Genomic DNA, 27367 nt, shown 5'->3' with positions numbered 1-27367 from the left:
TGCATAAGGTTCTCCAGAATGGAGAGAAACAAAATACAGATTTAATCTGCTATAAAATTACATATTGATTTGAGTTACTGTTTGAAGAGCACAAAGGTCATGAAATATGTAAGGACATTTTCTACAAAAATAGATGGTCTTCTGGCTCACAGTCCTCTCTTCCGGCCTTCCTAGGGAAGGCCCCTGCGCTGGGTGGCCTGTGCAGGGATGCCTCACGTTGGGGTGTGCTGCTGTCCTCCCACGGGGAACTAGGTCAGCACAGGCATCCTACTGTGTGCAACCTTCTAAATGTACCTATAAACCTTCAGATTTGAAAAAACTGCTTTGGTTGGATGGTTTTGACACATGTTTCAAGTGGCATTTTGTACAACGGAATTTAGAATTCAGGAATGTAAAGTGCGTGTAGAGTCTTCCGGGGCTAGCACAAGATGCCTTTCCAACTGCTTTCGGACATAGGGAAGACATGATAGGCACTATATGCCTTTTTGGTTGTTTTCTTGTAAATGTTATTTAAAAAAAAAAAAATCTGCTTTTTTTCCTCCTGTTCAAATTGACAGAGTTCCTGTTTAATAAATTCTAAAATAAAAACTCAAACCAAAAATAGACTATCCTACCAATTTCATAAAAGAAATAAAGGTATAAGAATTTTTATATAAAAACAAAATAATATCATTACTTTTTAATGATGATTGCGCCATCTAGTGGGTCATTTTTTATCAACTTGGAAAAAAGCTAAGAACAAAATCTTGTTGCTTTATAGACAGACATGACAATGGTAAAATATTTATTTTTATATCAAATAAACCTTAAATCACACTAAGCATAATATAATGCAAATGTTATAAACTTATTTGAAAAATAAATCTTAAATAAAATAAATGCTCTTCTAGTTCTCAGAATTTTTAGGTCTGAAGCAATTAGCTCTATGTTTGAAGATTTAAAAAATTATATTTAAATCCAATATACCACTTCCTTACATTATTTATATGTGTATATGTATATATACACATATATATATTTTAAAGATTTTATTTACTTATTTGACACAGAGAGAGAGAGAGAGACAGAGAGAGCACAAGTAGGTAGAGCAGCAAAGAGAGGGAGAGGGAGAAGCAGGCTGTCTGCTGAGCAGAAAGCCTAATGCGGGGCTCAATCCCAGGACCCTGGGATCATGACCTGAGCTGAAGGCAGATACTTAACTGACTGAACCACCCAGGCGCCCCTCTTACATTATATTTTAAGAGATTTTTTTTCTTTTTTTAAGATTTTATTTATTTATTTAACAGAGAGAAGCACAGTGAGAGAGGGAACACAAGCAGGGGGAGTAGGAGAGGGAGAAGCAGGGTCTCTGCTGAGCAGGGAGCCCGGTGTGGGGGCTCCATCCCAGGCTCCACCCTGGAATAATGACCTAAGCCAAAGGCAGGTACTTAATGACTGAGCCACCCAGGCACCTCTCAAGAGATATTTTCATCATAATGATTTTATGTAAGATAAAATTTTTCTTTTTGTTCCTTCCCTGGCTTCTTTACACTCTGTAAAAGGTAAATAATAAAAAGTCTCAAATCTTTATTCTTTATTTTCCACTTTGGATGACAGTATTTTTCTAAGCCTTGAAGTTAATTCATTGACATTTCTTCCTTTCACATATTTACTACTTACCTTGAGGAAAAATAGGTTTTGGAGAGGTGTGTGTGTGAGGTGGTGTGTCCATAGAGTGGAAAAAGCAGAAAAAAAAAAACCCCAAAGAGAGGTATATATTCATTCATTTAAATAATATTTGGTACTATTTTATTTATTTTATTTTCTGCAAGCTAAGTGTCTGCCGCTGACCTTAGCACTGAACATTCCATAATTCTTAAGGGCCCCATCCTTGGCCTCATGGACTTGCACTTTCTGAGAGGATTAGATTAATTAGTAGATAATTTAAATATTTTATTTATTTATTTGACAGAAAGAGAGCAAGAAAGCACAAGCAGGGGGAGCTACAGCAGCAGAGGGAGAAGCAGACTTCCTGCCAAGCGAGGAGCCTGGTTCAGGACTTGATTCCAGGATCCTGGGATCATGACCTGAGCCAAAGCATGTTTAACTGAATGCATCACCCGGGCACTCCGTAAACAGACGATTTAAATACAATGTAACAAGTGCTAAGATGAATACTGTGGGAGACCTTGGGAAGGACATCTAAGCAATTTTAGTGAATTCAGGGAAGACTTCTGAAGTGAAATTTGCCTACATGAATGAGTGCCTCCAGAGGGAAGGGCAATAGAGATTAGGCTGGAAAAGGAGCTTTGAGTTCAAGGGCTTTGGCTAACAGGCTGAGATAGTTCAGCTTTTTTTTTTTTTTAAAGAATTTATTTATTTATTTGACAGACAGAGATCACAAGTAGGCAGAGAGGCAGGCAGAGAGAGAGAGAGAGCGGGAAGCAGGCTCCCTGCTGAGCAGAGAGCCTGATGTGGGACTCGATCCCAGGACCCTGAGATCATGACCTAAGCCGAAGGCAGAGGCTTAACCCACTGAGCCACCCAGGCGCCCAATAGTTCAGCTTTAAAAAAAAAAAATTTTTTTTTTTTCAAATTTTTAAGTAATCTCTATATCCAATGTGGGGCTTGAACTCACAACTCCAAGATCAAAAGCCACATGCTCTACTGACGGAGCCAGCCAGGTGCCCCAAGGTAGTTCAGCTTCTAAGTGACAGACATGGGGAATGACATGACTGATGAAGCATATTTAAAAATATTAATTTGGTACGTATAGGATGACCCCATGGTGTAACAATAAACTCTCTATTGATGTAAGTTTAAACTTAGGGAATCTTGATAAAATCCCAAAAGTTCATTTTTGCCCTTGCTTCCCTTGCCTTTGGTGATGTTCCTAGGAAGATGTTGCTGCGGCTGACGTCGAAGAGGTTGCTGCCTGTGTTCTCCTCGAGGATTTTGATGGATTCCTTTCTCACATTGAGATCCTTCATCCATTTTGAGTCTATTTTCGTGTGTGGTGTAAGGAAATGATCCAATTTCATTTTTGTGCATGTGGCTGTCCAATTTTCCCAACACCATTTATTGAAGAGGCTGTCTTTGTTCCATTGGACATTCTTTCCTGCTTTGTCGAAGATGAGTTGACCATAGAGTTGAGGGTCCATTTCTGGGCTCTCTATTCTGTTCCATTGATCTATGTGTCTGTTTTTGTGCCAGTACCATGCTGTCTTGATGATGACAGCTTTGTAATAGAGCTTGAAGTCCAGAATTGTGATGCCACCAACTTTGGCTTTCTTTTTCAATATTCCTTTGGCTATTCGAGGTCTTTTCTGGTTCCATATGAATTTTAGGATTATTTGTTCCATTTCTTTGAAAAAAATGGATGGTACTTTGATAGGAATTGCATTAAATGTGTAGATTGCTTTAGGTAGCATAGACATTTTCACAATATTTATTCTTCCAATCCAGGAGCATGGAACATTTTTCCATTTCTTTGTGTCTTCCTCAATTTCTTTCATGAGTACTTTATAGTTTTCTGAGTATTGATTCTTAGTCTCTTTGGTTAGGTTTATTCCTAGGTATCTTATAGTTTTGGGTGCAATTGTAAATGGGATGGACTCCTAAAGCTTTTGCACAGCAAAGGAAACAGTAAAAAAAAACAAAAGACAACTGACAGAATGGGAGAAGATATTTGCAAATGACATATCAGATAAAGGGCTAGTGTCCAAAATCTATAAAGAACTTAGCAAACTCAACACCCAAAGAACAAATAATCCAATCAAGAAATGGGCAGAGGACATGAACAGACATTTCTGCCAAGAAGACATCCAGATGGCCAACAGACACATGAAAAAGTGCTCCATATCACTCGGCATCAGGGAAATACAAATCAAAACCACCATGAGATATCACCTCACACCAGTCAGAATGGCTAAAATTAACAAGTCAGGAAATGACAGATGCTGGTGAGGATGCGGAGAAAGGGGAACCCTCCTACACTGTTGGTGGGAATGCAAGCTGGTGCAACCACTCTGGAAAACAGCATGGAGGTTCCTCAAAATGTTGAAAATAGAACTACCCTATGACCCTGCAATTGCACTGCTGGGTATTTACCCTAAAGATACAAACATAGTGATCCGAAGGGGCACATGCACCCGAATGTTTATAGCAGCAATGTCTACAATAGCCAAACTATGGAAAGAACCTAGATGTCCATCTACAGACGAATGGATAAAGAAGATGTGGTATATATACACAATGGAATACTATGCAGCCATCAAAAGAAATGAAATCTTGCCATTTGCGACGACGTGGATGGAACTAGAGGGTATCATGCTTAGCGAAATAAGTCAATCGGAGAAAGACAACTATCATATGATCTCCCTGATATGAGGGAGAGGAGATGCAACATGGGGGGTTGAGGGGGTAGGAGAAGAGTAAATGAAACAAGATGGGATTGGGAGGGAGACAAACCATAAGTGACTCTTAATCTCACAAAACAAACTGAGGGTTGATGGGGGGAGGGGGTTGGGAGAGGGGTGGGGTTATGGATATCGGGGAGGGTATGTGCTATGGTGAGTGTTGTGAAGTGTGTAAACCTGGCGATTCGCAGACCTGTACCCCTGGGGATAAAAATATATGTTTATAAAGCTGTAAAAAAAAAAAAAAAAAAAAAAAGAAAGAAAGGATGAATCCCCAAGTTTTGTAGCAACATGGACGGGACTGGAAAAGATTATGCTGAGTGAAATAAGTCAAGCAGAGAGAGTCAATTATCATATGGTTTCACTTATTTGTGGAGCATAACAAATAGCATGGAGGACAAGGGGAGATGGAGAGGAGAAGGGAGTTGAGGGAAATTGGAAGGGGAGGTGAACCATGAGAGACTATGGACTCTGAAAAACGATCTGAGAATTTTGAAGGGGTGGGGGGTGGGAGGTTGGGGGCACCAGGTGGTGGGTATTGTAGAGGGCACGGATTGCATGGAGCACTGGGTGTGGTGCAAAAATAATGAATACTGTTATGCTGAAAAAAATAAAAAAATTAAAAAAAAAAAACTTAGGGAATCTTACTATTTTTTTTTTTTAAAGATTTTATTTATTCACTTAGAGCACAAGGGGAGGGGGAAACAGAGAATCCAAGCAGACTCCCTGCTGAGCGTGGAGCCTGACATAGGGCTAGGTTTCTCAATCCTTAGATAATGAACTGCGTGGAAATTAAGAGTCAGACACCTGACCGCTGGAGCCACCCAGGCGCCCCAGATCTTACTGTATTTTTACCATTAGATGAGTTGGGGTGCATTCAGACTGGTATGGCCATAGATTGTTTTTGTCTTTAGAATCGGGGTTGGCAAACTTTGGAAGTATACAGTTTGCTTTGTGGCCATACAGACTCTGTTGCAACAACTCTGCAACCGTTGAAAGCAGCCACAGACAATCCACAAGTGCACAGACGTGGCTGTATCCCAATAAAACTTTATCTACGAAACCAGGTGATGGATCCGATTTGGCCCATAGGCCACGGTTTGCTGACCCCTGCGCTAGATCATTAACTGAATGGGGGCAGAGATCAGGTCTATTTGACTCTCTTTCATAGTCCCAGGGGCTAAACCAGTTCCTGGCATAGAGTAATTTTTCACTGAATATCTGGGGAATAAATGAACAAGTAAATGAATGAGTCATGGCTGGGGAACAAGCCAATGGATGGATGCAGAGGCTGGACAGGGAAATGGCTTTGAGGATGGAGAGGTGGAAGCAGATGTGATAAGAATCTGGTAAATGTTGGTTGGAAAAATGAAAGACTGTAGTAATGGCAAACATTTACCGAGGCTCACCGTGCATGGGCCAGGCATTCTGCTTAGCACTTTAGATGTATTAATTCATTTAATCCTCCTTATGATCCTATTAGGAGGACACTATTATCATCCTCATTTTGCAGAAGAGGAACCTGAGGAACAGAGAAGTTAAACAAATTGCGTGGCGATTGTGGCTGAGGGAGTCCCCGTATTTAACCGCTGTTCTGTGTCTCTTGATCTATGGAAATCTTTGGGCTTCAAAATTAAATGACTGAAAGAATATGGTACCATTATTGGGAATAGGGACATCTGGAGAATACAGTTTAATGGAAACATATAAAAATCTTCTTTTAGCTACATTGAGTTGGAGGTGATAGCTGGTGATAAAAGGGCTTTTTCCCGTTAAGTATCTAGTGACATGGTTCTTCACCTTGATGAGAAGCAAGGACCTAAGACAGATTTGTGATTAAGTAGAACAGCAGACAAATGGCTGAAGCATCTATTGCATAAGCTAAGAACAGTCAAACGATCCTGAAGAATCATTGATATTATACACAGAACTGTTCTCTCAAGTCCGTTCTGAAAATATTATCCTCAATTTTTAATACATAAAGAACAGTTTGTGGGTTCTTCAGCCTCTAAACATGGAGAGATGATAACACAGAACAAAGGGTTAGCACTTTAGAGATATGAGTAACAGCTGCTCATGATGGCATTCGAGAGTTGAGTCTTAGAGATTTTACTAATATAGTTAATTATTTTACATCTGTGTATTTAGAATGAAACTGATTTAAATTTTTAAATTGCAGATAAACTGGGTGTTATTGACAATTTTATAGCTCAGAAACATCTATGGATTTTTTCTTGTTACAATAGATATTCAACATGAAGAATTTAATTTTCCTATAATTAGGCAAATCTAAGACGTCTGAAGTTTAGGATGAACATTGATAATATAAAAGTTAACTGAAAATGAGATGATGGAAGATTTAATATTCTGTGTTTGAATATCACTTAAACATCATTCACTTGCTTACTAAATATTCACCAACACAGAAATATGGTGCACCACTCCCCGTTGTTACCAGGGTGAATAAGAAGCAGAAAACATGGTTTTGCTTCGGAAGGGCTTCATGATTAATTTATTTACAACAAATTATTCATGTGAAATATATATGATATATGTAAAATATACAATTCAAAGTTTATTAGGGCCTCATTTTAGTGTCAGGCACCATGTGAAGTACTTTGTAGCTAGTAACTCATTTAATACCCATATTAACACTCTGAGGTAAATCCAATTACTAATTTTCTGTGTGTAGTTAAAACACAGAGACATAGAGAATTGTAACCCCTTCCTAACCTCCTTTTTCAGTTTACCACATAGATTCTTATTGCTTTGCATAAGAGAGATTCTTTTATGTATGTTGAGGGTAATGAGGGAAAATTATTTCAATCGTCATTGTCAGATGTGAGTAGAAAGAAAAAGCTCTTGGAGGGGGGGGGCGCCTGGCTGGCTCAGTTGGTAGAGCATGTGACTCTTGATCTCAGGGTTGTGAGTTCGAGCCTCATGTTGGGTGTAGAGATGACTTAAAAATAAAATCTTTAAAAAGAAAAAGAAAAAGTTCTTGGAGAAAATTTACCTTGAGCGAGATCTACAAGAAAGTTACGGTTAACAGATTTGTGGGTTTTCTGTGCATACTCAACATCAGATACGGTACTTAAAACGAAATAATAAACTCACATGAATAATGAAGTAATGCATGTTGTTTAGCAACAGATAGCCACATAGCTTAAAGGGTTCCACGTCAGCGTATACAACTTATTGCTCTGCTATTTGAGGGAAAAGAGAAATATACATGAATCTCCTGTTGTACTGAATGGCTTCATTCGTGTTGGTGTGCTTTCCTTAATGATTTATTTCCATTTTAGAAGTAAGCTGAGACGATAAGGTAAGTGTGATACTGGATTCGAGCCTTTGAAAAATATGCTGACAAGCATAAGTGAACCTCCCTGTGTGGTGGAATGTGATGCCGAGGCTGAACATGCCCGCGAGGAAGGGTTGCCATGATCGCTGCACCTACTGAGTTCCCCTGGCCCTCCCTTCCTTGCTGGTGATAGCACTCAGCAAACTCTTTGGTGACACCTCACAGAGTGTAGAAGGAGGAGAAGAAACTACTCTTTACCTACTAATAAAAGTACTGGCAGTGGTCTGTGGGCCCCAGTCCTCACGGTTCTGTCCTCCAAGGGTTGGGGCCGAAACATTGTTTTACGTCAACAGCCGGACTCAGTTTCTCTTAGTGACGGAATTGTATTCAGGAAACCATTTACACGAGCTTCTTGGAGTAAATGGTGGGCCCTAGCAGAGGTAATGTGAGCTTGAGCCTGGACTCCAAAAAGAAAATAGCTAAATTGCTCTGCAAAGAGCCAGAAGGGAAATTTGGTTCATTCTAACCCAGAATCAGTTGGAGCAAAATGAAGCAAAGACGAGAAGACAAAGATTAAGTGGAGTGGGTCGGCCATGTATTTTTTCTGCAGGGGTGGGATGACCAAAACACAAGCTGAAAGTTGTTTAGGTGGCCAGAAAATAAACGGTTCCCTTCTACAGCTGCACACATCGCCGCCCGCTGCACCTATATAAACCGTTGGATCTGTCTTAAAGTGTGAACGGTTTTGTTAATTTAATAGAAATCAAATAAGTTGTCACTTTCAGGCACACACTGTATGGAGTAGAGTCTGTATGGGTGGATGGGAGTTTTGGAACCAGACAAGGTTTTGAGAGTATACCTAACCCTCCTGGAGTCTGCATTAACCTTGGAAAGATCTTTGGACCTTCACAGCGGATGGATGTAGCTCTCAAGGGTCTGGGAGAGCAGCTGACATCTGAGCTACACAAAAAGCAGGAGAAAAAGATATTCCCCTTAAACCACAGTAATAGGGAGGCTTGCTGAAATCTACACTGAATTCATAGTTCCGACTGTTATTTTCTGCCTGCTTTAATAAGGGAAGAGAAAGTATGAACTCCTTTTGGAACTTACATCCTTCAAACGCATTTTCCATAGGTGGCATCAAATAACGGATTTGCAGAGTTTTGGCAGCTAAGAACTCAAGGTGGGGAAAGACTGGAATAAAAGAGCCCCACATTTTAAAAGTAGTTATCTATAACTGGTAGAATCATGTTATACTTTATTTTATACTTTATGAATTTTACAAATTAGACAAGATGTATATTATATGTACTATTGTTTTTTAATTCAAATACATGTAAAAGTATAAAAACATAGTATTGATCAACCTCTTTAACCAGTTTCAAATGATCAGTTTTTAGCTCTTTAGTTTCATTTGCTTCTCTGTCTACTCCTTTTTCTTTTTTGGACAAAATATTTTGAAGCAAATCCAATTATCTGGAAATACTTCAGCATATATCATTAACAGATAATAAACTTAAAAAACCTCCACAACCAAATATTAGCATCATACCCCCAAAAAATAACGTTAATTCCTCATGATCGTCTAGTTCTTGTGTTCAGTTAATTACGATCATCTCAAAAAAATTTGTCTTTTGTTTTGTTTTGTGTTGACATTTCATAAGGACCCAAACAAGTTCTCCAGATGCTTGTGCACAGTAGAAGCATCTTCTTAAGGCTTCTTACTTGGATAAAAATTCTCCCTCTGCATTTCTTTCCATCCATATGCTTTTTGTGTTGTGTGTCCAGTAGAATTTACCATATTCTAGATTTGGTTGGTTAGATCCTTATAATATTACTTGACTCGTTTTCATCTATTGCCTTGATTTTTCAGAGTCTTGTAGATACAGAGGCTTGATCAGATTCAGTTTCAGGTTTTTTACTGCGTTAGAGGTGGTACTGTGTAGGTAATGACATTGCATCAGGAGGCGTATAATGTTTGCTCTACATTCAATTACGATGGGCCATTTGGTTCAAGTGGTCTTTGCTTTATCCAACCATTATACAGTTTTCTGTCAACCTTTCATTAATGATCCAAGCAGCCATTATTTTCCCTGATGGTTATAAAATGATGATATTTCAAATTCTATTATTTATAGAATAATATGCACTTAAATTAGTTCAGTTCCTTTTCCTTCCCCCCAAGATTTTACTTATTTTCTTGACAGAGAACACTGGCAGGGGTTGCTGCAGGCAGAGGGAGAGGGAGAAGCAGGCTCCCTGCTGAGCAGGACCCTGGGATCATGAACTGAACTGAAAGTGGACGCTTAACCAACTGAGCCACCCAGGTGCTCCTAAATTATATTTTAGTTCTAATAAGAATTACTTCTCATCAATCATCTGGCTGCTTACTTTTATTTTGTATTAGTTACCTATTGCTGCATAATAAATTACTCCAGACCTTAATGGTTCAAGGCCATAATAACCATTTATTGTTAATACAGACTCATAATAGTTTCCTCTGCTTTCAGGCTTGCCACCTGCAAATTCATTCTCTATACAACTGCCAGAGGGTCTATAAAAAATAGAGTCCGACCATTATTAAACTGTTCAGTGGATAGAATCATTTAATTCTTAAATCTCACAATTTAAGGAAGGAATAAGTGCTAATGACTTTTTACCTAGCTTTGAAGTCAAAAGTTGTCATTTACAGAATATCTTATGATTTATACAGCTCAGCCCTATTCTGTGTGAGAAAGGACTGTGGAAGGATGTGTCTCTTAGGAGGGCCACTTGGAGGCTGGCTACTGTACTCTTTCTAGGAAAAGAAGGTTGAACCTATCCATCTTTCACTTTAGTCGAATTTCAGAATAATGAATGGTACACTAGCAACTTCCATAGGTGACAAGTTTTTTTTTTTTTTTTTTTTAATCCCTTGGTGGAATGTGTGTATGGAGTATCATTACAACTACACGTATTTTATATATTGGCACGTTTAAATCCATTACAGACATTATTCTCTGGAATTCTGAAATGGTCCCATCTTTGGCCAGTGGGAGTCTCTTTAGGTTGGCTTCTGTCTTCTTTTAAAATCGCCCTAGTAGTCTTTGGCAACTCTCTTGCTTTCAGGCACAAAAGACATCCAGGATCGTATCATATATTTCCTACCCTAGAGTCGAATGTCCAGTTATACTAGAAGTCCTATTTTATTTATTCTTATTTCTTTTTAGAAGTCCTGGTTTATTATTTTGTGGAAAATGCTATTTGGAAATAACAATTTTGGTATTAGAGTTTTCATTCTTACTGAATTACTGTTGTTCCTAGATTTCTTTAGTGGATATAGCTAGGAAATACGTACTTTGGAAGGAGAAAATCAGGTCATGAATTCATATGTTATTTCTAGTTACTCCCTTGGGTTATAGCCATCCATCCATCCATCCATCCATCCATCCATCCATCAAGCTATCTTACTAAATAGCTATTTTTATCTTTATCTGTAGTTTCAAAATAATACCAATGCGACCACTAACATGAAGACTGTAGGATGTGAAATAAAATATCTGTATGGTTCTTTTTGTCCTTATGATATAACCCACTGTACAGTCAATTTATAATCAATTGAACTAAATCTTCTCTCTTAGGTTATGCCAACAATTTGAAATACAGTTAGATTCATTTATTTCCTTATTTTCTTTCAGTACTTAAGAATTACTCCTTTCTATTTTCTGGGTGATTAAAAGTCCAGTTTTTTGGGGGGGGGTTTGGGTGAGCCTTGGTGATGGGTATTAAGGAGGGCACGGATTGCCTGGAGCACTGGGTGTTACATGAAACAATGAATCACGGAATACAATAAAAAAAAACAAAAACAAAAAAACAAGTCCACCTTTCATCCCTGTCACTTCCTTGTTTTCTTTCTCATTCTACAGGTGGCCATTTATAATTTTTTTCCTGTATTCTGCCTGTTTTTTTTAATCCTTAGAAAAACATGACCATATGTGTCTGTATACATAAATACACATGTCTATGTGTATGTATTTATATCTATTTATTTATATCTATCATTCCCTCTTCTTGCATGCTTCTTTACCCTACTTTTTTCACTTTCTATATCCTGAGGATCACTCTACAGCAACATAGCAACATATGAAGATTTTCATAGCCATGTCCTCTGTGGTGTAAATGTTCTCTAGCTTTACTTATCAGATACGTAGTGACGCACATCTTGTGTTTAAAAGAAGAGAGTTTGCTCTGGTAGCGCCAGTGTCTGTTTCTCTATAGCCTCACTGCAAGATTAGACAAGTTTTTGAACTCTTAATCTTAGGCTTAACTTGGAACCCCTAGAAAACAGAGTCTAAAAGCAGTTCCACAGAAATGAAGGGGTACTCTGCCTGGCAAACAAGAGTGAGAGAGAGCGAAGTGAGGGGAAAGAAGAAAACCAAATGGGAGGTAGTGAGTTACCCGGCTGGCTACACCCGCTGGCTGCTTGGAGATGGGGTATTTCTTGAGGGGCTGGACAGAGCGATACAATTCTTGGGAATATTGAAGTAGGGAGAAAAGCACAGCAGGAGCAGATAGGATGACAGCAGGCCCTGTCACACCTCGAACAACAGAAGAAAGAACTCACTTTTGCTGCACCGGCAAGGAAAGACTAAGGAGCATTACGAGCAGGAAAGAGACAGGAGAGGAATTTTTAGCAAGATTCAGAGGGAGGGGGGTTTGGGAGCAGGGTACTAGTTGGCAAATGTCACCATCCCACAGAGGAGCACTAGGCGACTGCACGAAACACTTGCTGGGTGAAAGCAGAAGACAAAAATGGACAAAGAATTCTTAATTTGGAGAGTTTGGGGGACCCCAGAGAGTCTACGATTGGGCACTATAGTTTGGAAACCTCCAAAATTTTATGCAAATTTTTGTGTCTTCAGCGTGTTTATTTTTCAGAGGAAAGGATTTTTAGATTTCACCTGATTCTTGGACATCTGTGAGCCAAAAAATAATCAGGAAACCCAGCGTCAGTGAGATTCTGCACTCATGGATAGATTTATGTTGTGAATAAGCCTCGTTTATGAACTTAGTTTAAGTCTTGGGTGCCTTTCACATCTTTACAGCCACATTCTCTCTGAACTCCTATCCTACTTACTGTCTGTGCAGCTCACTTTTACATTTAGCTTGGTTTTTGTAAGTTTCAGTTTTCCTACTCTGTGCTTTTTTTAAAAATTAATTAATTTATTTATTTGACAGAGAGAGAGAGAGAGATCACAAGTAGGCAGAGAGGCAGGTAGAGAGAGAGGGGGAAGCAGACTCCCTGGTGAGCAGAGAGCCCGATGCGATGCGGGGCTGGGCTTGATGCAGGGCTGGGCTCGGGGCTGGATCCCAGGACCCTGAAATCATGACCTGAGCTGAAGACAGACGCTTAACCCAGGTACCCCTACCCTGTGCTTTTCTTAAAGGAACAAGCCTCATATCACCCTCAGTCATTGTCAGAATTTGACCATAAGGTGTTAAAAGAAACTGAGACATTTTAAACATTTTGAGTTTATTTGAGCAAAGATTGACTTGAACCGGGTAGCCTCCAATCTAGCAGAGAGAAAGGAGCTCTGAGGAGCTGTAGCAAATGAAAGACTTTTACCGCCAGAAGGGAGTGGGAAACAAGGAAGTTACACTGGCAAAAAAACAGACTGGTTATGGCAAGATCTTGTTCCTTTAGAGGATGGCAGGGGTCTATCAGGCAGATTATCTAAGTCGTGCTGATCAGGCGGTTCCCGACTGACCGGTTTCAGACTCCACTTCTGGGACAGCCTAAACTCTAAGTCAAGTATCAGTTTGGCGCTGTAGGGCTGAGCATAAGCAACTCCAGTCGGGGCCTGTTGTCTTGTTTTTAACGAAGGTCAAGCAAAATGCAAATTGAATGAAGTAAAATCTGCTTAAAAACCTGTTGCACAAAACCCATGTACATATATGGATAACTTACAACTAAACAGATCTCTTCCTTTAGCCCTGGCTGCTGACTAACAACCGAAATAGCTTACTGGTTCTCTGTTGCATCAGAGCTCATCCCAGGAGCATGAAGGCCTTACATGAACTCTGCCTTATTATACCCTCATTTGAGAAACTGCATTAGGACACAGCTGGATCTGTGTATGCTGACATACTTGGAGCAGGAAAGCAGGGCCTGCAGGGTTTACCGAGTCCAGAGTCCTCACCTTATCAAGCCCGACCCCCTACCTTACTTGGTACAAGACTTTCCCTTATGTATCCATAATGTCTCCTACTCCCAGCTGTGAGGCAGATAACCAAAGGGATCATTCTGAGTTTTTTTTTTTTAATGTGTACCATCCAGCTATGCATTGGTAAGACACTCTGAGTAATTTTGAGAGTTTGCATGAAACACCATGAAATTTATGTTTCTGGGACTTGCCTTTTGAGCATTTAAAAAATATTTTATTGTGTGTGTTAGTTATTTTTCAGAAAAAGACCAAACTTTAGCTTTGATCTGTCTATACTGTGACCTAGAAATTCAACTTACTATTAGCCTCATTTAGGTAAAAGACAAAAGTGTGGAGCCATGTAAAGGTAAAAGTCTGGGATAGAGGAAAACTTCTTAACCACCACTGAAAAGTACATTACAAAGAAAACATCTTCTTTTAAAAAGGGATTCCTATTATTAAGATTGGAGCAGAATTACAAAACTTACTGAAAGTAGTAAAATTCTCTGTAAACTCCTGCTACTAGTAGAACTGAATATCTGTGAGTGGGAACCTTAATATTTTTAAACAGCTTTAGTGAGGTATAATTTACACACCATAAAATTTGCCTCTTTTAAATTTAGGAAGCTGTACTTTAAATAAGTCATTATATGCAATAGTCACAAGAGCTACTTCTGTCTGTACAGTAGTGCTTCACGTGTAGTCAATATGGTGACTATTTTGTTGTTATTTTACTTATTTATTTACTTAAAATATTTTATGTATTTACTTGACAGACAGAGATCACAACAAGTATGCAGAGAGGCAGGCAGAGAGAGAGGAGGAAGCAGGCTTTCCACTGAGCAGGGAGCCCAATGTGGGGCTCGATGTGAGGCTCGATGTGGGGCTCGATGTGGGGCTTGATGTGGGGTTCGATCCCGGCTGAGACCGTGACCTGAGCCGAAGGCAGAGGCTTAACCCATGAGCCACCCAGGCGCCCCTTGTTGTTATTTTAGTAAGAAGATCCCAAACATTGGTCCCAATTTTGATAAGAAAGATTAAGAATCCTGTAGAGAAACTTGTCAGAGGTGTCGTTCCCATTGTACATGATTAATCAAGTCTATTAGTTATTCAAGTCAAGGCTCTCAAGTTAGACCGTGAGAAACAACTTTCCACCCACACAGGAATTGATGAAACACCCAGGGTTTGTGTTATAAGGCAAGTTACTTCCAATTTGGAGAAAATTTCTCCAAATTGGAGAAAATATGAAGTCAACTTCATTAAAAAAATTAAGAATAAATGAACAGATTACATCCTGCAGCTAAAGAGGTATTTAACACTTTTGTTGCCTTACCTATATCATTAGCTGCTTTAAAATTCATTTCTTGTTATTTAGGTTCTGGAGAGAGCTTTCATCCTGGAGCTAGAACATTTGATTTTGGGGCCTGCTGTACTACTTTTATTTTATTTTATTTATTTATTTTTAAATATTTTATTTATTTATTTGACAGACAGAGATTACAAGTAGACAGAGAGGCAGACAGAGAGAGAGAGGGAGGGGGAAGCAGGCTCTCTGCTCAGGGTGCTTGATCCCAGATGCGGGGCTTGATCCCAGAACGCTGAGATCATGACCTGAGCCAAAGGCAGAGGCTTTAACCCACTGAGCCACCCAGGCGCCCCAGTGCTGCTGTACTACTTTTAAAGTGCTGGTTTATCCTCTTGATTCACTTGCAATCTCTGAGGCTTACTTTCCCATCCATTAAATTGGGACTAGGATATTTGCTGCGACTAATTTAGGAAGGTGTGATTAGGAGCAATGGAAATAATGTATTCAAAAATGCTGCTGTGCAATTGTATGGCATTACTTTTGTTACCACAAATCAAGAAAATTTTCTATATTACTCAAGATGATCTGCAAATAGTTTTTAAGTGTCTATCTACACTTGACACTATATTTTCCAAGATAAACACCTGTGGCTTTTAAATGGAAACAGGCCCTTTATTCCATATGGAATAACGACGAGTTGGAGTGAATTTCTTACATGGTCCTTCAATTTCCTCTACCTTTTTACTGTAACTTCCATTCTTTATTACTATCAGTTTACTTATTATCACATTAAAAGATGACAAAAACACCTCATAGATGACCTGAAGAATGACCACATTTCTTAGATAAAGTGAAGTAAATTTGTTTTTTTGAATAATTAAGCTTAGTTAAATAGCAAATTAGAACGCATAAGTTGTAAAGCAAACCTAAAGATTTCATTAAAGATTGTAAAGAAGTAACAATAAAACCATAATGGTTAAGCTAATTCAAACATATATTTCTTTATGATGGTGGTGTCCCAAGCCTCAGGTTTTGTCCTAAGTACCTCCATGGCCTTGAGCACATTACACATTTTTTCTTTGCAAGTTTCCATAAAATTCAGCTAATATTTTTAATTTACTGATCAGCACATTAGATGCCTTGGACATTCCAGAACACCAAGACTTTTCATTCTTGTTTTGGATTAATTTAGATTTGATTCCCCACTGACCTTCCTCCCACAATCATAATTGGTAGGTCATAATATCCCATGAATATTTCTCTGTAATATCTTCTAAATTAACTCTTTCCTTTTTTATGGCTATTTATTAAAACCAGTCCCTTCATAATGTGCTTGGATTTTCCAAAACTGTCTCCTACTGATACTCCAATATATCCATGCTGTAAGGGGATGTCGATAGGATTGTCTTTACCGTGGCTTTTTCCTGTCTAGGAACTGCTTCTGTCTCATTCTTGAGGTCAATCAAATCTGTTATGTATCACATCAAATCTGTTATCTATCACGTCGATTTCCCATCCTCCTATACTTCTTGTGTCCCATTTCTTATAGCTAATCAATTACAATATTATGTTTAGTCAGTTTGGCTTCATGCTCATGATCATCATGGGGTCACCTTGCTTGTCCTTACATTGGCACTTGTGTTTAGAACCCTTGGAATGAAGATTACTTCTACTTTTTCATGGAATAGCTACTCATTGGTTCATGAACTGAACAAATAATTAATGAATACCTATTCTATGCTGGGCAGCTCTTCAAGGTGTGAGGGATACAATGGTAGAATGAGAGATCAGGCCCATTGTCAGGGGAAAATAATAACTAACATGTAAACAAGCAAACAAATAAAATTTGAGAATAATATTTATGGAGAAAATAAAATATGATGATGTGATAGAAAGAATGAATGGAGGGAGGGATAGTTTTGGATTGATCTAAGGGAGCATCTTCCTGAGGAGGTGATAAGGAGGCAGCCAAACGGAGACTAATGGCAAGGGTGCCCCCTGCTGGAAGACACAGTGTACCGGTCTAGAAGCCGCAATGAGCTGGGTGTATTCAAAAGACAGAGATAGACTAACTGGACTTGAGCATACTGAGGGAATAAGAGAGAAGGTCCAAGAGGCTGCAGCGGCCAGATCATGGAGGGCTTTATCAGTTATGGTGGAGGCTTTAGATTTTATTCTACATGTCCTAAGAAGTCACTGGAGAGTAGTTTTGGGTAAGACATAGGAAGATCTAATAACATCTCCTCTACCTCTACCTCTCTACCACCTCTCTAACTCCCTCTACCTCTACCACCTCCCCATCTGCTTCCTGCCAAGAAGCCTTTCCTCACCAACTCAGTGCATCGTAATTAGCAGTCGTTTGAACGTTGCACTTTGCTTTTGGTTATTTTCTGGTGAGGAGGTGGAGGAGAACTGTTCAGGGAAGGTAAGGGATTCACGTAGGTGTTAAAAAACTGGGTACTCTTCTACCCTTGTCTTCCAGGGATGTTCTGATATCTTACTTCCGGAATTGCTCTGCAGGGAGCTAGCTTAGTGGCTAAGGGCATCATGCCTTCTGACATGCCCTGTGGGACAATGTTGATCGATCACTTTGTGGCTGTCTCATACAGGTCGAGAACAGCTACGATGTAAGAAACTGAATTGAATAGCTAGAGTGGAAGAAATGAAGGACGCACTGCTTACGTCCTCTTTCTTTGGCGTATATCCAGAGCACCCTCACAGTACATATGCGCCGGGAGGTGCTCAAGAAAAGAGGTTCCTTACAAGACAACACTCCCTCGTTCTTCCCACTCAATAGGTCGTTTTCTTTCATACTAACATAGTTTGGAAGTCAAATCACACAGGTTTGCGAGGGTCCACCTAGCGAGGCCCTTTCTGACAGAGCTCAAACCCAAATACAAAAGCGAATCTGGTAGGCAAACCCTTGATGAACATTTCTGCTAACACTCTCAACGCTATGAATTTAAGATTTGTTTCCATGGTGTCTGGAATGAGATGCAGTGGCTCATTTCCATTGTTTAAAAGAATTGAGAAGATGGCATCAATGTTGCAAGGACCCTTCCCAGGTGCTTTTATCCGTCGCCCAGTCACCTAGGAAGTCCACATCAAAACATTTTGAATGTGTGCATCGGTGTGGGTTTCTAGTGTGTATGAGTGGAGTGCTGCTTAGCACGCAAATGACCTACCAGTTTCTTACCTAATAATGTCATACTTACTAAGCAGCAGATCTACCCTCTATGCATGTCCCACCGTTGGCACATTTCATTAAACTGCAGGCAGAAGCATCGCACTGGTCAACGCTGCGCCCGGCAGTCGGGTGGCCCTCAGGGTCTCCCAAGCCTCTGAAACGGCCCTTCTCAGTGCGAACTTGCACAGTGAAAATGCAACCTGGGAGAAAGGCAAAAATACTTCATATTAAAACACTGGAAGAGGGCGCCTGGGTGGCTCAGCGGGTTAAAGCCTCTGCCTTCGGCTCAGGTCATAATCCCAGGGTCCTGGGATCGAGCCCCACATCAGGCTCTCTGCTCAGCAGGGAGCCTGCTTCCCTTCCTCTCTCTGCCTGCCTTTCTGCCTACCTGTGATCTCTGTCTGTCAAATAAATAAATAAAATCTTTAAAAAACAAAACAAAACAAAACAAAACACTGGAAGAAACAGACAAAACAAGAAGAGAATTTTTAAAGAAGCATTTGTTTCATGATAAAGTAATACATGTCAATTTTTAAGACCATAAAAATGTAAAAACACAGACACAGAGAGAAATAAAAAAAATTATATACAGTATCAACACTGCAGAAAAGACAATGTTTTTTTTTTTTTTTAAAGATTTATTTATTTATTTGAGAGAGAGAGTGAGCAGGGGTGGGGCAGGGGGAAAGAATCACAAGCAGACTCCACCTAGATCCGGCAGCCTGATGTGGGGCTTGATCCCAGGACCCTGAGATCATGACCTGAGCGAAAACTAAGAGTCGGCAGCTCAACCGACTGAGCCACCCCTTGCCCCCAGAAAAGACAATTATTAACACTTTGGTGTGTACTATATACCACTAATTATTAACACACTAATTATTATACACCAGAAGTTTTTCTATGGTTAGCTGTATTTTCTTGTAAACAAAAATAGAATCCTGCATTAAACTCTATAATATATAGTATTCCAAGCATTTGTATAGCATAAATACCATTAAACCTTTTTGCATAGCATAACTATTTTTAAATGATGGCCTACTGTTGTTTCATATAATATACCTAGTTAACCTTCAATTATTGGGCAATTGACTCATTTCTACTTTTTTTGCTATTAAAAATAATGTTATGATTAACGTTATATGGATATTCTTTGTTTATTTGCTAATTATTTTCTTAGTATTATTTTCTAGCAGTAACACTACTAGCACAAAAGATGTGGATGCTTTGAAGGATGTCCCAGTGTCATAGATATTTTGCACAATTTTATTTCCCCCACTCACTACTGGAACATCTGCTTCTTCATAATCATCACATGCAAGAGATTATTGTGTTTCCTTTTAAAATGGAATAAAGAATAAAATTTTCTTTTGCTATTTTTTTATAAATTTAAATCTCTCTCTTTTTAAAGATTTTATTTATTTATTTATTTGTCAGAGAGAGAGAGAGAGAGAGAGCACACACACACACAAGCAGGCACAGTGTCAGGCAGAGGCTGAGAGAGAAGCAGGCTCCCCGCTGAGCAGAGAGCCCGATGCAGGACTTGATCCCAGGACCCTGGGATCATGGCCTGAGCCAAAGGCAGTGGCTTAACCGACTGAGCCACCCAGGCGCCCCTTTCTTTTGCTATTTTTATTTTTATTTTTATTTTTTATTTTTTTTAAGATTTTATTTATTTGACAGAGAGAGAGAGAGAGATCACAAGCAGGTGGAGAGGCAGGCAGAGAGAGAGAGAGAGGAGGAAGCAGGCTCCCCACTGAGCAGAGAGCCCGATATGGGGCTCGATCCCAGGACCCTGGGATCACGACCTGAGCTGAAGGCAGAGGCTTTAACCCACTGAGCCACCCAGGGGCCCCTCTTTTGCTATTTTTAATTGGGGTTGAAAACCTCTCAATAAATTTATAAGCCATTTGTATTTCTTCCTTTTCATTTGTTCATTATGTAATTTTTTCCTCTATTCACCACTTTTAACATTAATTTGGAAGACCTGCTTACATAATGAGTGTATTAGTTGTTTGTCCTATATTGTTAATACTTTCCTCAGTTTAATATTTGCCATTTAATTTTTCTTATGGTGAAGCTCTTATTTTTTTATGTAGAGAAGTTTGTAATTTTTATGTTGTCTCATTTCTCTTTTTTTCCCTCCAGGACTGGTCTTCGCGCGTATATCCTTAGAAAGGTCTTTCCCAGGTATAACACTGATGACCTTACTGATATACGGAATCTAAATAAAGTCTAGCTCATAGAAGCAGAGTGTAATGGTGGTTGCCAGGGGCTGGGAGTGGGAGAAATGGGGAGAGGTTAGTCAAGTGGTACCAACTTTCACTTATAAGATGAGTAAGTCCTGGGGATCCAAGACACAGCATGTGCCTATAGTCAATAATACTGTATTATATACCTGAAATTTCCTAAGAAAGTAAATTGTAAGTGTTCTCACCACACATACATACAAGGTAGCCATGTTAGATGATGAATGTGTTAACTCGACCATAGTACTCTTTTCACAATGTATATGTATTCCAAATCATAACATTCTACACCTTAAATATATACTATTTTATTTGTCAATTGTATTCAGTAGTGCTGGGAAAAGAAAGATCTTTAACACCCCAAGATTAGGAAAATATAAACAAAAAGGGAAGTTCAACAAAGACTTTATATGCAACTGTTTAGGACCCTGTAATGTATTATAATTTTACTTCACTCCTTCAACACTTACAGTTTATTTATAAAGTATTTTTAAGTCAATATGGTTATCAGTCATAAGTAGTGTCTTTAAAATGAGAAAATAAAGGCTAGCCTAGATTTTATTTTTGAAACTTTAAGGAGCTAAAAGCATGGAATAATTCCTCATGGTGAAAAAGATGGGCTCAGTTTTGAAAGGTCAAGGATTTACTTTCCAACTTAATTTCCACTGGCATTTTCACTGACGAGCACCACTCTCAGCGGGCACTGGTATTTTCTTATTGTGAGAGAACAATGATTGTCCTGCCTCAGATTTAACCTTTGTTATTTCTCCAAGTCCTGCATCTGCTCTTACACAAAAAAAGCACTGCACAAAATGAAGAAATTAATGAATGCTACCCACTGTATACAGAATAACCAGGTAACTTAATTAACAAAGCAGGGTTTCCCATGCTTTTTGCCTAGTGAAATGCACTCCGCAGAGAGCAGAAGTGTGAGTAGAGGATGGAGTCAGGTGGGTCTGGGTTCAATTGTAACCTCTGCCACACAGTGGGTAGCTGATCCAAGCCCGAGTGCCAATCTTTGTGCTTTTAAAATGGGGACAAGAATAACTATTCTATGAGTTAAGAGGAATGGGGTAATATCCATAAACTGGCCAGTATAATCCTGGGCAATTAGCAGGTGGCATATTCTACTCTGTCTTCCTAACTTTACTGCCTTTATAAAACTTTTTTTCTTTTTAGCAAAAATTGAGCTTTTTGTAGTTTTTATAATCATGCACTAAAAAAACCTTGCAAATGACTATAACAAATATTAAATTCTGAAATGTTTCATGTAAAACCACTTCTCCTTTGTATGGATAAATGAAGTGCTTTTGTTATGAGGAACTGCTGAAATAGATTTTTGGCTAAAAACATGGCAATGCTATATTTAGAGAAACATCTGGCTAATACAAATAGTTAAATGTGTATTTTACAGAGAGATGCTTCATGTCAGTCAACATATGCGGTTTACGGGCAATGACAGTGGAAGCCATATGTAGAATATATACTGTATATTTTCAGTCCTACTAACACAGCAAAGTATAATCTGCTTAGTATCACAACATGCAGGGGCGCCTGGATGGCTCCATCAGTTAAGCCTCTGCCTTTGGCGGAGGTCGTGACCTCGGGTTTCTGGGATGCAGTCCAGCATTGGACTCCTTGCTCAGCAGGGAGCCTGCTTCTCCCTCTGCCTCTGCTCCTCCCCCTGCTTGTGTTTGGTTTCCCAAATAAGTAAGTAAATAAAATCTTAGGGAAAAAAAAAGTTTAGCACCATGCACCACGTATTCAATACATACTTCCTGCAAATGGTAAAGTACTTATGATAAAGACTTCGAAGACATCAGCCGTGTGTATCACATAAGTGATAGCATTTTTTGGACAGTAAGATAATACTTAAATTGTGGCAATAAATCCTTTCTGCCCCTCACCTTGTGTTCTGGTTTTGAAAAGTACCATGCCATTAAAAAGAGAGAAAGAGAGAGAGCTGAACTAGCAAGAAACTGACCATACTGACAGAACAAGGTGTTTTAGTTGGAATAACATGTTCTTTACAGTGTTGTCGAGGAATCTGAATCTATTTCATGCCCACTCTGGTATTCAGTTGAGTGATAAATACTTAGTACTGCTGGTATCAGTGAATCCGAGCTGCTCTAACACTAGAATAATAGTTAGCTGGGACGGTAGATTTCCCCAGGTTCACACTGGCCGAGAGTAACTTCTGGTTCTACGTTAGGACTAAATAGGTCTGTCAGTGAAAGCAACAGATCTTAGAACACTGATGAACGTGAGGGATCTTCTTCACATAAAAATGCACATGGTGGGGGGCACCTGGGTGGCTCAGTGGGTTAAACCACTGCCTTCGGCTCAGGTCAGGATCTCAGGGTCCTGGGATCAAGCCCCGCATCAGGCTCTCTGCTCAGTGGGGAGCCTGCTTCCTCCTGCCTCCCTGCCTACTTGTGATCTCTCTCTCTCTGTCAAATAAATAAGTAAAATCTTAAAAAAAAATGCACATGGGCACATGCGCAATTATGGGTGTGGTTTCAGAAGACTTAAGGACCCACTGAATCCCACCCAGGAACCTCAAGCTGAGAACCCTGCAGCTTGGTAAGAGATGTAACTTTGGAGAAGAGGGTGGAATTCTTACAGCAGGTGAGAGAGTAAGGCCTCTGTCTGGCTTACATCGATTATTCTGGATAAGGGTTAAATAACCTCAAGATCTTCACAAGTATTAAAGGTTATAGGGAAGTAATGGCTCATTAGAAACCATTTCCAGAACAAAAACAAATGGGCTTTATCAACAGTAGGGATTTATATTTTAGACAAGGAACTTCTGGATTAGAGTCATTTATCACTAGTGTTTATAAAAATATGAAAGCCTGAGTCATATACTCTTTTACTATGTGTAATCACCACTCTAAAGCAAATGTGGTAACCTTAGTCTATTTTTTTTTCCTTAAAGATTTTATTTATTCATTTGACAGAGACCACAAGTAGGCAGAGAGGCAGAGAGAGAGAGAGAGAGAGAGAGAGGAGGAAGCAGGCCCCCCGCAGAGCAGAGAGCCCTATGCAGGGCTCGATCCCAGGACCCTGGGATCATGACCTGAGCGGAAGGCAGAGGCTTTTAACCCACTGAGCCACCTAGGCACCCAACCTTAGTCTATTTATTAAAAATTTTCATGAAACTCTGCATTTGTTTTGTTGTGATTAATTTATACAGTGGCTTCCAAATTGAGGGAGGCTTATTGAAATGCAAATTTTATTTATTTACTGAAATGCAAATTTTTAGATTCCATCACAGATATCGTGATGAGGTTGTTCTGGCATAGTGTCCAGAAATCTATATTTTAAGGAAATTATCCTATATCCTTCTTTACAGACAGTAGTAGTGGGTCCTGCTGTGATCCAGTTGTGATGGTATACTCGCAACAAGTATCCAAAATTTTCAGAACAAAGAGAATGTGTGTTAATAATGGACGAGAGGCAGTCAGCAGGGGAGGAGTCAAGAGACAAGTGATAAGATTAGGGGCTTTCAAGGTCATGGAACTTCCAAGAGACCGGATTAAGAGGCATTTGCTGAGACAACCTGCCCAAGACTTAGATCCCCAGAACCCTGGCAGCTCACGTGGTTCCAAGTGTGTGCAATCCTAGTGTTTCTGTCAGAGGAAGGACCCGCCGTGTGCTTGCTGCTCTCGGCTCCCCGACACACTTCCGGAGAAAATGACAGGTTCGGGGAGAGCCTCTGTTCTCATTAGCAAGGTGTACAGAAAATTCATAATACAAGGGAGAAAATCACACAAGAAAACCACAGGAAGCACTGGACTTCAATAAATCTGACGATATCAAATCCAAGGACACACGATAGAATTATAATAATATAAACATACATCGAGTGTTTATCATGCATTAATTTTGGGGCTAAGCATTTACTATAATTATTTCACTTAATTGATTAACTCAGAAGAACCCTATGAGGTAGATATTTTCTCCTCTGAGGAGAAAAGAGAAGGAAATGGAAGCTCAAAGAGTCCGAGTGGCAGGCTACAAGTTACGTAGTGGCTACGTGGCAGAGCCTGAATCTGAGGAAGCCCCGACTCCAGAGCCTGCTCCTAACTGGTGTCCGCATGTGTGGTGGAGAAGGAGAAGCCAGTGTCTGAGAGGAGCTGTGCCCCGTCCCACCAGCAGCACCGTCGTCGTCGCCAACGTAAGGCAGGCACTGTAAGCCAGGCGCCAACCTTGTGCTCTCTCAGCATTACCTCAATTTCAGAACTACGCAGGAGAGAAGTGCTGTTCTTACTGCATTTGACAGGTGAGGCACAGTGAGGCACAGGGAGGTGACTGGCCAGGGCCCTGAGGCTTGTAGGTGGCAGAGCTGGGGTGCACACCCCAGCTGGTTGCTGGGTTTCGGAGTCCACGCTCTTATCCCTATTCCCGGAATATTTGTCTGTGAATAAATGACAGCAAGGTTTGATGACCCCCTCCTGCCCCCAGGGTCTCCCACTTACTAAGGGGAAGATGTGCATCTTTGTATTCATAAGTTTACCCATCCTTTTTCTTGAATATAGTGTTTTTAAGAACTCATTGATTTGTCATGCCCTTAGGATCCTTTCCCGATGATCTGCCGCTGTGCAAGAACTGTCGAGTTCCTACACTGAGCACCGGGCCTTAACACACTTCAAACTCTTCTGTGAGGCACCCTTCTGAGGCACAGCACTGATTACATGTTCAAGGAAAGTTTCCTGGACAGTCTGGGCGGACGAACTCATTTTCCCGGAAGATGACCTTGTGTCATGCGGGTTAGCTGCGTTGCTTTCGTATTTTCCCGTACATGGGCTCCTGCATCCGTGTTTCGGCAGACATCAGGGAAGGCGGGGAGAAGGATGCTGCCAGGCAGGCAGAGGACTCAAGTGCCTGGAATGGCTTCTGATGGCAACTCCTATCCTGCTGAGATGTGCCTCACACCCTGCTCCCTATTCCTGGACTTTTGCCGGAGAGTAGGCTGGTCACGGGCGGGTGGCTGAGGACACTATAACCAATAGCTCCTTGAGCAAATATTCTGAGACTAGGATCCTTCAAAAAGCTTATTTTCACCAAATGCACTATATAATAATTCAATGCATGTCTTTATCTCACCACTCTACTGTGAATCAGCTTTGTGGGAGAAGGTCTGAGTCTGTTTCCCTTCTGAACACAGAGAGACAGACTATGACAATACAATCACTTGCTCAAGCATAATGTTCCCTCTTAACCCTCTTGACTTATGGGCTACACCTCGGTGGTGTGGATCAGTTAACTGCAGTCGTCTCTCACCTGCATATCAAGTGTGTTCCAAAGTTAGTTGGAGTTTCAGTTTTTACTGTGACTCCATGAGGTTACCTTTCTTGCCCTATATTAAAAAGCACCTCATATATATATATATATATATATATATATATATATATATATATAAATTAGAGGCAGCTGGGTGGCTCAGTCAGTTGAGCATCTGCCTTCAGCTCAGGTCATGATCCCAGGGTCCTGGGGTCCAGTCCTGTCTTGGGCTCTCTGCTCAAGGGGAGTCTGCTTCTCCCTCTCCCTCTGTCACTGGCCCTACTTGTGATCTCTCTCTCTCTCTGTCAAATAAATAAATAAAATTAAAAAAAAAAAAAACTTAGTCATGCCCCTGATTCCCCCATATCATGCTCTATTTTTCCTTTTTCCCCCTACAGAATTTGTCAGCTTATACTATTTTCTTATAGTATTTTTACTTACTCATCATATTCAGTGTTTATTGTCTTTACCCCACTGGAATGTACACTCACAAGGGTGGGGATCTTTATTTTCTTCATTGAAACACACTACACACGTAGTACATAGGTAGAAATTGATGAATGAACAGTGACTGAATGCTTTCTATTAAAATCAAATTTCGATCAAATCTGATTAGAAAGAAATCCATATTTCTGGTTTTGGGATAAGAAGTACATTATTTAAGGTTTTTTCTTGTCTCAGAATTTGAAACGGGTAGGTAGAACGTAAAACCATTCATACCTTACCTTGAAAGCCGTTTTTAAAATTGGCTCCACTGGGTAAGAGATCTGGTGTATATTCACTGTAGCCACCTACATAAAACTGACTGATGACATTGAGACCAACCAGTCTTCCCGGGGAGATGACGGATTTATTTTTATGATCATCTACCTTCAAAAGGAAAAGAATTCAAAAGGTATTAAAAAAGGAATTAATTCCCCAGGGTGAACTGTTAAGATACTGTTTTATTTCCCATTAACTTGGCATGAAAAATTCACAAAGACCTGAATTTTGAAAAAAAAAAAAAAACAAACAAACAAAAAACCTCACCACTCTATTCTTTGCTTCTCTGCTGGTGTCTGTTACCATGGATATATTAATATAGCAGTCATGGTTTTGCATTTCAATCAAAATCACAGTTCTCCAAAGATCAGGAGCTAGCATCCCACTGGTCTCCCTCCATCTAGCCTTGGTCCCTCCCCTTCCTTTCTCAATACAGCCACCAGAGTCATTTATCAAAAAAAGTCAATTGACTGCGGTACCCAACCCCCCTTAAGTTTTTCAGTAGTTCCCCATAGCTCTTGATAAAAATCTAGCTTTCTGGGGATACCTGGGTGGCTCAGTTGGTTAAGCGTCTGCCTTCAGCTCAGATCATGATCCCCGAGTCCTGGGATCGAGACTCTGGGATGGAGCCCTGAGTCGGTTTCCCTGCTCAAGGGGGAGCCTTCCTTTCCCTCTCCCTTCCCCCGACTCATGGTCTTCTCTC

The 27367-nt window shown here is 40.0% G+C and overlaps 1 protein-coding gene and 1 non-coding gene across 2 annotated transcripts in view; one reads left to right on the top strand and one right to left on the bottom strand.

Moving 5' to 3' along the window:
- EYS (eyes shut homolog) overlaps positions 1 to 27367 on the bottom strand; it is a 1828849-nt gene that overhangs the window by 27026 nt on the left and 1774456 nt on the right. The window contains 2 exon segments of the mRNA XM_047734324.1: positions 18399 to 18570; positions 26628 to 26772. Of these exon segments, the coding sequence (XP_047590280.1) occupies positions 18399 to 18570; positions 26628 to 26772 (317 nt within the window).
- Positions 7275 to 7347, top strand: TRNAK-CUU (transfer RNA lysine (anticodon CUU)). Its single transcript has one exon. It is a non-coding gene; the product is annotated as a tRNA-Lys (tRNA).

This window comes from Lutra lutra, chromosome 6, assembly GCF_902655055.1.
Source record: "Lutra lutra chromosome 6, mLutLut1.2, whole genome shotgun sequence".
Classification (NCBI taxonomy): domain Eukaryota; kingdom Metazoa; phylum Chordata; class Mammalia; order Carnivora; family Mustelidae; genus Lutra; species Lutra lutra.
Note: the sequence above shows the minus strand (reverse complement) of the source record. Positions and strands in the feature narration are given on the sequence as shown.